We start from the raw sequence: 12,536 nt of genomic DNA on the forward strand, positions 1-12,536 counted from the left end.
GAATGCAAACCCCAACTGAATGACTTGACCTTTGACTGCATACCAGTCACCACCACAGGAACGAGCGCACCAGAATATCTGCACTATTACTGCATCAAAGCTTAAGCCCATAAAAAAATCCTGCTTCACTAGACAACAAAAGGGCTTAATAATAACCAAGAGAAACTGCAAATGAAACAATAGTTAATCTGAGTTTATTGATTCATATACAGTTAAATTGTGGCAGAAGTTCAAACTGAGTCAGTTTAATAGTCTCTATGAAACCTGGGTTGTTGGATAAAACTCACAAAGAGGACTGTGAATTTAGGCTGCGACAGATTTTGTATTTAGTTGTTTTCAGTCAGCGAGGCTCATTGAATCCATGCCTGCTTACATCTACGATATCTTAAGAATAATGTTTGTCAGTGTTAGACAGTCTTTTTCTGACTGGAAACTGAAGTCTGTGTCACTCTGTAAACAAGCTCCATCTCCCACACCAAAGTCCATAGAGAAAAACAGTCATTTTACATCACAGCACCCAAGAGTTGTTGATCGACTGTTACCTCCGTCAGTAGGTTTGAATGTTCTTTTTGTGCGACTTCAGTGTTTGAACTTTGTCAATCAAATAAATCTCAACACTTACCAAATGAAGCAGCAGAGGACCAGCAGCTCCTGTGTCCCACTGAGCTAAAAATGCTGATTTCTCTATGGACTTTGGAGCAGGAGAGTAAGTGGTTTACAAACTCCAGTTTCCAGTTGCAAAAGTTCTTTTAAAAGGTGAAATAAAGCAGCAAATGCATGTCTAAGATGCTGTAGAGTAAGAAAGCCTTTTGTTAAGTGGCTAAAATCTGTTTATCCTTGTGTGAATGTTTGTGTCTCAGGCCGACAGTGAGTGACGACAGTGGACATTTTTGGTCTTGAGGCTTTGTGCGTCAGTTGCTGCCTGTGTGTTTGTTAAGGACGAGGGCAGAGCAGCGAGGACATGGAGTGTCTGAAGGAGGTGGGGGCTTTGAAGATGGGAGACGTCCATCCAGAACTCAGTCCAAATGAAAACTCTGGCGTCGCTGGTGCTCCGTGAGAATGACTGACAGTGGGGAGAGAGGAGAACGTACAGGTGAATTTTTATCACATACTGTACAGAGGATTTGTTATTGGATAATAGCAGCTGCAGTGCGAGCAACATGACCTGCAAATCAGGAACTAACTTTAGTAGAATTGACAAATATACTGTATTAAGAATGATTTAAAATGAAAAATGCACCCGAGGGAAATTAAAACAATCTTCGTTTTAATCTTTATCTTTGGTAAATTAAGCTCAAAACTTTATTTTATTATTATTATTATTATTGTTGTTGTTGTTATTAGTAGTAGTAGTATTATGCAATTACTAATGAAAGATCGGTACTGTCATACAAACATGAGTATTGTATAGTTATTACCTGACTGTTGATGAGCGGACCATGTGATTGGTCAGTATGTTCTGACTGGACGACCTGTGAGGGCGTGTGCCTAAACATCAGAAAACAGACAGCCATGATAAATCACTGAAATTCACTTATTTATTTATTTTTTTTAAAAGTCATTTTTCAGCATATAGAGAAGCACAAAAATGTCCTCTCGCACTTCTGAACAGAGATGAGCGATTCATCAGTTATTAAATGACTAATAAATTCATCAGCTATTTTGATGATCAAATAATCATAATAATTCTAGATGACAGCAGGTTCTGATTTATGTTATGATTTCTTTCCAGTAAACAATATATTTTGAGGTCGTTATCATATTTTTTTAAAATTTGGGAACTACACATTTTTCAGTATTTTATAACAGATTAACAGATTAACACCTACTCAACCAATGCTGGTTAAATATTGTGGCTTTCTTTAGTGAAATATTCATGTATCCAAACTCTCACAGATATAGTGAGAGTCTTCACACGTTTTCAGCTAAATTATTCACCATAACTACAGTCCAATCCCTGCAGAGAGATTTACTCACAGCCCCTCCACAAAACTGACAACATCTGCCCCGGTTTATTCACTGTGGGTGGTCAATTTAAGTGTCCATTACCGAGAAAACAAGCCTGGACTGCCAGATGATTGTGTCTGACTCCATTATAAAATAAAAAATATGATTAACCACACAGTAGCGAGCTTATATGGACTGTGTAGATTTATGACAGGTCGAGCAAAGAGCATACCCATGTGTTCATCTCGCGGAAGACTAATTAATGACAGTCGCGGCACAGACTGAGGCTGAAACATAAAGAGAAAAACAAACATTTTATTTGCTCATTCTGACGGCTACGATATTATTATTACATTTAACACATAGTGTAATAGAGATATTTTATAAATGACACTCTGTAATGCAAACAACAGCTGCGGCAATTGACCACAGCCAAATAATTGAACTTACTTTCCTGAATCGTTCATCAGCTGCCATGTTTTCATTGCTAGCAGACGAGAAAGAGCACGCTTCATTAGTGGGTTCATTTTATAACAAGGTAAAGATCTATAGTGTGTACGGCAACAGTTCAAGTGACTTCGCTTTTCACAAAACTCGAGTTGAAACCTCAAGTAATACTACATTTCTTAAAGTCCACTACAATAACAAAGCTTCTGATAAAATATAAGTGTGTTATTACAGTCCAAACGCACACATTCACACAAAAACATCCTTGTGCGACATTCATCTTTAAATGAATTGACAGCTCAGTGTCCTCCTTCACCAGGGTTCATATCCATAGTAGGACAATCTCAAGTCTCAAAGGATAAAACAACAATTGCTCCATTACATTCAGGCAGCAAATCAATCCTGTGTCAACGGTGTCTGGGAAACACCACAGGGATTCCTGACTAAACCCAAGAAAACCTTGGCTTATTCAGGTGTGCGAGTGCGAGTATGAGTGTGTGTGTGTGTGTGTGTGTGTGTGTGTGATGTAGATGGCCGAAGGGCAGGGCAAAACTACACAGCAGCTTAAGCTAACATAAGAGACCGGGGCTGAACCCAGGTTATAGCTTGTTTACACTGTGAAATACCTCCTACATTTTCTCCCCCTCTCTCTCTCTCTCTATCTCTCTCTCTATCTCTCTCTGTGGCAAAGTGAGAGACAAATAAGGGCAGGCCAGAAAAACACAGAGCATTAAAGCATTAGACAAGGCAAAGAGAGCAGAGCAGAGAAGAAAAGAGACGATGATGTGCAAGAGAGCAGGAAGAACAAAAGCGGAGGAATACTCACACGTTTGTGGACGAGGAGTGCCGTGAAAGGCACACGGGAGAGTTGTATGGGATCTGTAAGACTAATGGAAAGGAAAGCGGTAGTTATAGAAATGTACAGTGATGAGGAAGTGTAGTTGTTAGGGTTAACTCAAGGAAACACATTTTATTTTGCATTCTATCTAGCTGTTAGACACCAAACGCTGGACCCCTCACTCTCCTACACCAAAGCCCATAGAACAAAATCATTGTTAAAGCTCATGGTGACACCAGAGCTGCTGGTCTAACTGAGTTTGTGGTACTTGGGTAAATCTGAACAAAGGATTTCAAACACTTAAATCACAAAACAACATGTATGAATGATGTAAAATCACGATTATCCTATGGGTTTCATCTTGATCATAAAAATAGGCAAACAGATTCTTTATATCGCAGTCCTAAACTGGCATGGATTTTATTAGTTGACCTTTTGTGGCCTAGTTTTTAGAACGAGCATCCATAGATCTTGTTTGGTCCTGGCGAAGTCACTGATTGTGTCCGTACATCACACAAACACACTTCAGATAACCTGAATTGGTGTGTATGTGATTGTGAATAGCAGTTCAGGACGTTTGAGATCAATTCAATGTTAAATCAGCTTGATATAATTACAGAGGTGTCATTAAACTATGAGATTATTTACCTGGTTTATGTCCGTGTGGAGTACTGTAGCTCCTCTGAGACCCTGATGAAGCTTTGACACTGAGTGACATAAGCAGTGGAATAAGGTTTATGAGATAAAACAAAGCAGATTGTGGCACAGTGCTTCACACGCAGTCAAGAAGACCCTTCTCTCTTGAAGGTGACATGAAGCACAGTCAAATTCTTTTTTGCGTAAGTTCCATCTTTAATTTAGTGCCCTGAACTACATTCAATATCTTTCCTCATCATTAAGGCTGTGACATTGAAGTTGAAAAATCACCAGAGACCAGCCCACGACAAAAATCCCCACTATCCCTTTAAATTCTGTTCTGGCTGCAGCAGGGCAGGAGTGACACCTAGTGACAGGTGAAGCATAATAACCAGCAAACAATTCCAAATAATTACAGGCTTCAGTGACTCCACTGAGCCTCGTTTATTCTCTTTTTTAAAATCCCTTTTATTACAATCGGGCAGGATTCATGCCACACAAAATATATAATGATAGAATAACTTAGATCATGGGGAATTAAAAATTAAACAGCAGCCGTAAATGCTTGCAAAGCAAACTGTCTGGTTTGTGGAATCATTAACAACTTATATAGCAACTTAAAAGTTTAAGTTTTACAAGGTTTAAAAGCTTGAATAAAACACAAACTTTATAATATCCCACTTTAAGAACATTAGGCTCGATTGTGTGGTGTACAGTACCTCTGATGCTGAAGACAGTTTTCTAGCTTTGAGATGTAGGCACTCTGTTCATTCAGCTTCCTTTAGAGGGAAAACAAATGCATAAATCTCCAAAATTCCAAAATCAATCAAAATGGATTTAACACGTGTGGTTTAACTTACTTTGACATTTGCTGTATTTCATGTCTCATCTTGACTAATGCCTCCTCCAGTTTCTCATTCTGTAATTGATAAAAAAGGTGCAACGATGCATGAACATGGCAGGATAATGCTTCAAGAACACACATGCCAAATGAAGGACTGAAAAAGATAAATATCTCTCACCCTTTGCTGGTAGAAACTCAACAGTCTACTGTTATGTCTTGTCTGGAACATCATAACCTGAGAGGAGGAAGAGTCACCTTTGAGAAAACACTTTTTTTTTTTTTAGGCCAACCACGGGTTACTTTAAGATATGAAACAAAGAAAATGACTAACTTTTCTGATTTCTGCCAAGTGTTTGGTTGCCACAACATTGATGTCAGAAAACAAGGCCTTCACCTCTGAGCTGCTCTGAAACCGATATTTCACATGGATGTGATGACAGGGTGAGTGCACAGCAGTATCAGTTTATAAAGCCATAACCTGGGTTGTTGTTGACAACCGCACTATGATGAGAAGAGAAATGCTTACCGTATCAGAGAGAGGTGACACTTGGCACTTGGTGTTGCATATCAAACATTTTCCTTGTGTGCCTGCAATTACAGTGTGTGTGTATATATATATATATATATATATATAACCACAATTACAAAGCAAATAAATTAAACGTATACTCTTTACAGGGGGGTAGTGCATTCAGAGCTCATACAAATACATTTAATCAACTGTAAATACTTAATATAATGCTGGAAGCCAGTGATAATTAAAACAAATTACACCCATGAGGAACAGACCTGTGGTGTATGAATGTGAGATATGTTATATAATGACATAATATATGGATAAAATCTGTTTTCCTGCTGGCAGCCTACTACGGTCAGAATATTCTGACCTTATTCAGATGAATATACTGGAAAATGCGCTTTATCCTCTCCCTTTTTAAAATACTATTGGACAAGAACATCATAACAAAGAAGTGACACCCAAATTCTTACCCACAGGAAGTTTGGAATGGCTTATGAGCATGGAAACAATTCAAAGCGTATAAACCTGGTGTCAAATTGAGTAAGAAACTCTGCAGTATCACTCTAAGGCCAACAGATGTCTCTGTCTACTCAGGCTCTAAGTCCTGATCAGCAGGCCTGGTACAAGGTGAAGTGCAGGTCTGCTGCTCAGATGACTCACCTTGTTGATGGCAGACACTGCAGATTATATGGCCACATGTTGTTACAGCTAATCTCCGGTTAGTACTGGGGTAAAGGAAGCAGGAGTTGCAGCAGATCCAGTAAGCCATTTAAAGTCCTGCTTAAGACAAAACCAACAATGACAGGTTAGGACTGGGTAATAATTCAATACGCTTTCAATATTTATTAATAATCATGTTTCTGTTTAATACAGTTGTGTTGTTTTCTGACTTCATAAAGAGGTTTTTAAACGAAATAAACTGGATTATGCAGTTTTTAATCTGGACATGTAGGCTATTTATCATGTTACTTGATCATGATAACAGTTTAATTTTAAGTCTCCCTGTTAATGTGTGTTCCATTAAAAGACAAACCTCTCAGTTTTATGTTGACCTCAATATTTCCCTGAACCCAAACAACCATGAAGGTCACAAACAACTAAATTACTACATTTTAAAGGGAGAAAAATAGCATAGGCTAAGTAAATGTCAACATGGCACCTGCTGAGTTTAAGCTCTAAACCAAAGAAGTAATTTAATAGCCAACTCACCCCTTCTTACTGTCGGTTGATTAGATTTGTTAGGAACTCGCTCTCAAGATATTAGCTAAATGCTAACTAACCTAAAAGCTAAAAAAAGGCTACTACTGTAATCAAATCAGCCGCCGTTCCCGTTCTGCATCGAGAACAACATCCGGCCCGTCGCTCTTCATGATTTCGACTGCGCAATTGATGCAAAGTTTACGGTAATCGCAAAACCGCTATAAACCCTATCCCTATCCCTATAAACTGCTTTAAGGAAAGAGTCTGATTAATTAAACGTATCCTATATTTAAATTTGGACTTTAATCTTTCCTCTTTTTACCTTGGTTAACCTTTTCTAATTTATTTTATGCTGTTTTGTTTGTGACTGTTTTCCTGCTTTGTATTGTTTTTTTCATGTCTCTGTGCAGCATCTTGAATGTGCCTTTTGTGTCATTTATGTGTATACAGTAAGTAAATGCTTAGTTTTAGTTCCATTTGTATTAGTTTTAGTGTTACTATGAGGGTTTTTTTTTATGTAATGTGGAATATTTGCCAGATGCAAGATGCAAACAGGTCATAAGTATTGTGTCATAACAAACCAGCAAACAATACCATTTCAAAAGTTTATTAGGACAGATGAACAACCATTCCTGAATCAAATCGTAAATAGAAGAGCATGTAGTTTATCTTATACGTTTCTTGGTTGAAAATGAGACCCCCTGTCTCAATGTTATAACCTGTGTGTATATATAAATAATAATAATAATAATAATAAAATAAGACGCTGCGAAAGAACCGAAAACACAATGTACAACTCGTGCATCGATGAAGGATGCAGCTAGCTGCGAGAACTGATGTGAATTGCAGGACACATTGATCATTGACACTTCGAACGCATGATTCACTATCGTTACAGCATGCAGACATTAGTGGTTAGTAAACCAAACTTAACTGATTTAATGTATACAAATAATGACTATTCATTCAGTGTTCAATATCAAAATGTATCATTTAATACAGCTCTATCAGTAACCTGGACAGTTATAGGCCTATGAGGAAACCAGGCATACAGTTAAATACTCTCATACTGCCACCTACTGGTAGCGAGGGTAAACATCACTAATAGTCTATCTATCTATTCATCATTCCATCTATCCATCATTTGTGTCTCTACTATCCGCTTGGCTTTTATTTTGAAGTATTTGCTTTTACTTTTGGGTTACCTAACTTCCTGTCCTTCCCTTCGTTCCTCAGACAGAAAAAATGGCAAAATAAATAGTCAAAAAAAACACAAAATCGGCACGTTTGGTTTTCTCATTTCTCGTTTTTTGATTTTGACAACAGAAACGATTTTTCGTTTATGGTTCAAAACGAAAAACGATGGTATGTCCGTTTTCTCGTTAATTGGTTTAAACGAAAAAATGGACGGTTAAAACATGGCAGCCATTTTAAAGGGTTGTCAAACAGAACGGTTGTCAAAGCTATGGCTTACGTCTAAGAAGACAATACACCTGCTATCCAGTACAAGTAAGTCCTATGTACCTACATGTGAGCCGACACAAACATAATATATGACCGTGGTCAAAGCTAATTTTACATGATACACAATAAAATTTAGCCCTCATGCTACCTTGTGTGGGTCAGTTTGACCCGCTCGCCCCCTCCAATCGATTTAATGTAGCTCAAACACTAAATATTGAGTTATAATGAGTTATGTTATGTGTGTTTTTTTGTAATACATTAATTTTGCATCAGTAATATTTATTTTTATTGTGAACTGTATACCATTCCTTATCAAGACAATCATTTTTATTTGGAAATTGCGTGAAATATCGTCACTAATACTGTTATTGCAATATCATTATGGATTTTTGACTTGACCAGCCCCCTCCTGACCAGACTAAATGCTCAATGGCCCCCAGGTCATTATAGTTTGAGACCCCTGATCGTTAATATATACTGTACCACCACAAACTTGTTCATTGTCTATAAAAGTGCATGTCTTCACATTTCAGTGGTTAGTTATTTCATGGAGTGGATATAACATAATGGCCTTTTTCATGGCAGCCATTTTGTGAGGAAGCACAGGTGTAATTAATTAAATTAATTGTTGCTAATTTCCATTTAGCTTCCTCAAATTGCTCATGCTCAGTAACTGTCATACTTTTCTGACTTACTATACAGGAACTCAACAAAGCTATCATTGGTGTTAGCAGGTACTAGTTCTTTGTTTTTGTGTAACTGAGGTGGTTACTAGTAAACATTTATCTCTGCTCACCTTTTATATTTAGCTGTGTTGACATCAACAGTATGCTAATATCTGGCTACTTAATAGAATAGAGCACATAATAAATGTAATAAAGGAACTCTATATTATGCTGTTCCTTTATTACAAACAATAATGTATGTGTGCCCGCATGTGCCCGTTTGACCTTTTTCATAGTATGGTGTTGACCCGCCTGCTAGTGAGTCATACTGGACTTGAGCTAAGACGGCTGTGACAACAAGACTCCATAAGATAATGAAATGTTGGGGTAAGTTATATTTAAAAGTCATATGGTGAAAAGTAAGGTGTAAGGACACAAATGTCATGTCAATGTCACTCAAACATTATAATAAGGATGACATTTTAATGGACATCTTCATCAAAATATAATATAGATGGGCACTGTCCACTGTTTTACAGCTTTATTTATTACAAACACATTTTTCCACACATATCTGTATATCCATCATATGCTAATTAAATGGTTTTATTTTATTGTGTATTTGGGCATAAAGCCTCTTTGTTGCAGGGACAGTATAGAAGGTCCAGTAGAGAACCCTGAGACAGGTGTGGGTAAACGACAGATACAGTGTTGAAAGGTCAGAGCCTGTGGTCAGACAAGCTTCTTGGCAATGAAGAAGTCCTTGAGTCGTTTCATCTGCCAAAAACCGACAAACAACAGGATAGAGGTCTGCACCACAGCCCACCACAAGACTTTACCGTTGGCGTCCTCGCCGATCTGCCGAAACACTTCCTCTTTCTCCTGCGTGAAAGCAGACCATTTAGACCATCGGAGAAACGATGCATGAAAGGTTTCTTAATAAAGTTAATCCTCAAAAAATATTTGACAGAATTTATTTACCCTCTGGTACTCCTGTTGTCTGGCGATATACATCATCTGATCTATGAGGTGCATGAGGCTGTTCTGTAGTGTCTCCATGTCGTCTTTGGCGATTTTATGACTAGGGTCAATCGAGTGCTCTCCCATCTGAACGTCCAAATGTAGCTTCTGTACAGGACAGTGGGGGGAAATGAAGAATGGAGAGTGAATGTTACCTTTTTTCCATATCATGTATGATCTCGCTGGTTGTGCAACCATTGGTTTTCATCTTCAGTTACTTTATTATATCCTTAAAATAATCAAATGGCCAATTAAACTCAGAAAATACCTTTGAAAATGATTTGTCGCAGTACAAGATATATTGTTGTAATTTTATAATGTGTGATTTCATTGTGCTCTCTTTTTGCAATAGTTTTTTTCCATGGGACTCACCAGCCTTTCTCCAGAAAAGACAGAAAACCTTGTTGAGTTGGTTTGGAAGCAAAGGTAGTGCTGACCCGAGTCATGACCTGAAAATGTGAATTTACCAAATTTACCGAAACGTTTGGTCATCAGGACCTAGAGAGAAGGAAAGACACTGTTAGGCTTATGTTTGGTCAACCTAAACTAGAGATGTGAGACAAGATGTTAATAAATAGATTAAAATATTGGTCTCGGTCTGGTTTCAATGGGAAAACCAGCTTGCATATGTTCTAATGTAACACGGCCACACACATGTTTTTACATGAACCTGGCTTAGTGATGAACATCTCCTTCGAGGGCAGTACCTCATGGTTTGGATCTCTGATTGTCACAGTAACACCAAAGTGAGGGGAGTGGCTGGTCACCGCTAAATCCCAAGGCTCCAACAAGAAATAACCTAGAGGTAAGAGACACTCAGTGCATAGACGTGCTAAATGTGCACAAACACACATGGCTGCATTCAAGGTCAAAAACAAAGCCTCTAACATTGATGAGGAAAACATTAAGTTAAATGTTACTCAAGCTCATTTCTTTCACCATAGGACAACTTTGTGTTTCATAATATATTTCTTTACATTTACTTAATGATGTTGTTGAGAAAAAAAAATGTTACTACAGTTTGTAGTCATTCTGTGATTATAAATTGGAATATTCCCCTCTTCAGGACTCACCAGTCACCAGCGTGTCTTCAGGAATCTCCTCAATGATGCATTTTTCCTCCTGCTCTCCAAGATCAAAATACATGGCTGCTGCCAACACCAGGTAACAATGGAGCAGAAAGCCAATGCCTCGAAAACCCATTTTCAGTAAACGGTGAGCTTTTAGATCACAATACACCTAATACTGACCAAATGTTTGGCCTGTAATTCAGATCTTTTTTTGTAGACTGCAAATTCTAAGTCAGGATTGAGGTATTTTTTTCTACAGACAAATACCCATGTCCTATAAAGTGGAGGGCTTCACTATAAGGGAAAAAAGGTAGTGTGAGAATTTCCCAGGTGTTGTTTTGTGTGACGAGATATTCCTGCCGTGGCGTGACTGGTTAACCTTGGAGCCAATAGCAAAGTGTCAGACTAAGGATTAATCTCTTGCAACTAGATACAGAGTAAATGAGCTGTCAAAGAAATTTCTAGAGCATTCCTAATGCTTCAAAGCAGACAATGTCTACCAATTATTATACACTAATTAAAAATATAAGAACTGTGGCTCTTGTTTCAGCTACAGGGCCAAGGTCATTGTGTGCATTTATACCACACATTTACACATGATGATTTATGTCCAAGGTGACAAATCTATCTCTATGTGTTCACAGTGTTGTTTGTTTTGATTGTTCTCTTGGGGTCACTCTTGTGATGATAATATGCATGAGCCCACTATAGACTGATGGTTTTTCTGGTATAAATAAGAGAAAACAGTTTTGACCAAACTACACAGTAGCATAGACCTATGTGAGTGATTATCATATCATACTAAAATCTAAACATTTCTTCTTTGGGCCATAACCTACATGCTCAGAAAAGTTTATCGTAAAACTAAACCTCCTTGGCAAATGTAATTAGACAAATGCACATCTCATGCACCCTACTAAAGCATGTCCTATGTCTTTTACATTTACTAGCTCTTTTTAAAAAATGTAGTAATCGCAGTACAGGAGGATTACCAGTGTCTATTGCGTCCGTTGCTGCTGTCTCTTTGAAAATTGATTGGAAACTGTAATCCAACAGATTGCATGTAATAGTTACCATATGCTTACCTTTTGATCAGGTCACCTATGAAGTAAACCCCCAACACACCCACACAGAGAATAAACCTTTCTCATATTAAACATCTGCAAAAGATGTCATCACCTAACTAAGCGAAGAGTCAGATTTCCCTCTCCTCCCACACGTCAGTGTGAATACTACTATACTGTACCTTGTATATAGTCTCTTCAAACCTTTAAGTCTAACTTGTGATGAATTTGTCATTTTGCTGCCATTTGCCACTTCCTCCATCATAATTGTGTCGTGTCAGATTCAACCTAATCATTGTCATTGTTCATGAAACGAATGTAGGATGGCTTTTGCTGTGTGATAATGGTGCATTATTATAGTGGAAATAGCCATTAGAAGCGGGTATATTGAGACCATAAAGGGATGGACAGAAATTGAGCATAAATTGCGATTAATCAAACCCAACCAAGTTTTCCCAGTCAGTCTTCAACTGTTCAACAGTTTCTATTTTTGGCTGAAAGATTAAATGCTGCTCAAACACACATCCTCATTTCGCGTAAACCAATCTGACAATTCTTCTCTCACTTTACATCAATAAGGATGAATTTGCTCCTGGATAACCTTCACCCACTGGCGGTTTATTTGTACCATTCTCTGTAAATAAGAGATTGTTGTGCCTGATGAGATCAACTTTCTGGCAAATACTATTCTGCCACTGCTGTTTACCCCAATTAATATTAAATGAAGCCCCAGAACCATATGTGCATGACTTTATGCACTGCACTGCTGCCAGATGATTGACTTGATTGACTGGATAGTCGCATGAATATACACCTGTCCA

The 12,536-nt window shown here is 37.9% G+C and overlaps 2 protein-coding genes and 1 long non-coding RNA gene across 3 annotated transcripts; 1 reads left to right on the top strand and 2 right to left on the bottom strand.

Annotated features, from left to right (window-relative positions):
- Positions 1-206: 206 nt before the first annotated feature.
- LOC131472798 (probable E3 SUMO-protein ligase RNF212) lies at positions 207-6,582 on the bottom strand. Its single transcript, XM_058650252.1, has 13 exons — positions 6,442-6,582; positions 5,893-6,009; positions 5,239-5,300; positions 5,044-5,118; positions 4,891-4,947; positions 4,729-4,787; positions 4,588-4,647; positions 3,881-3,939; positions 3,221-3,281; positions 2,398-2,434; positions 2,180-2,234; positions 1,419-1,488; positions 207-1,063 (listed from the first exon to the last, which is right to left on the bottom strand). The coding sequence occupies exons 2-13, from the start codon at positions 5,999-6,001 to the stop codon at positions 934-936; spliced, it is 834 nt and encodes a 277-aa protein (XP_058506235.1). The 5' UTR covers positions 6,002-6,009; positions 6,442-6,582; the 3' UTR covers positions 207-933.
- Positions 6,583-7,647: 1,065 nt separating this feature from the next.
- LOC131472830 (uncharacterized) lies at positions 7,648-10,782 on the top strand. Its single transcript, XR_009242133.1, has 5 exons — positions 7,648-7,941; positions 8,858-8,948; positions 9,934-10,007; positions 10,318-10,386; positions 10,648-10,782. It is a non-coding gene; the product is annotated as an uncharacterized LOC131472830 (long non-coding RNA).
- On the bottom strand, positions 9,294-10,784 carry si:ch211-255i20.3 (transmembrane emp24 domain-containing protein 11). The gene is made up of 5 exons (XM_058650293.1): positions 10,655-10,784; positions 10,289-10,380; positions 9,954-10,079; positions 9,543-9,689; positions 9,294-9,443 (listed from the first exon to the last, which is right to left on the bottom strand). Exons 1-5 carry the CDS (start codon positions 10,782-10,784, stop codon positions 9,294-9,296), a joined length of 645 nt encoding a protein of 214 aa, XP_058506276.1.
- Positions 10,785-12,536: the final 1,752 nt, after the last annotated feature.

The sequence above is a fragment of the Solea solea genome, chromosome 14 (assembly GCF_958295425.1).
Source record: "Solea solea chromosome 14, fSolSol10.1, whole genome shotgun sequence".
In the NCBI taxonomy this organism is placed as follows: domain Eukaryota; kingdom Metazoa; phylum Chordata; class Actinopteri; order Pleuronectiformes; family Soleidae; genus Solea; species Solea solea.

Bases quoted from the DNA above. Each gene is read 5' to 3' on its own strand.
- LOC131472798 (XM_058650252.1), bottom strand. From the start codon at position 6,001: ATGGCTTACTGGATCTGCTGCAACTCCTGCTTCCTTTACCCCAGTACT. The intron at 5,119-5,238 runs GTAAGCATTTCT...TATCGGTTTCAG, and splicing joins TGTCACCTCTCTCTGATACG to AGCAGCTCAGAGGTGAAGGC. The intron at 3,940-4,587 runs GTACTGTACACC...TATGTCACTCAG, and splicing joins AACTGTCTTCAGCATCAGAG to TGTCAAAGCTTCATCAGGGT.
- si:ch211-255i20.3 (XM_058650293.1), bottom strand. From the start codon at position 10,784: ATGGGTTTTCGAGGCATTGGCTTTCTGCTCCATTGTTACCTGGTGTTG. The intron at 10,381-10,654 runs GTGAGTCCTGAA...TCTTACCTCTAG, and splicing joins TGAAGACACGCTGGTGACTG to GTTATTTCTTGTTGGAGCCT. The intron at 9,690-9,953 runs GTGAGTCCCATG...TGTCCTGTACAG, and splicing joins TCTTTTCTGGAGAAAGGCTG to AAGCTACATTTGGACGTTCA.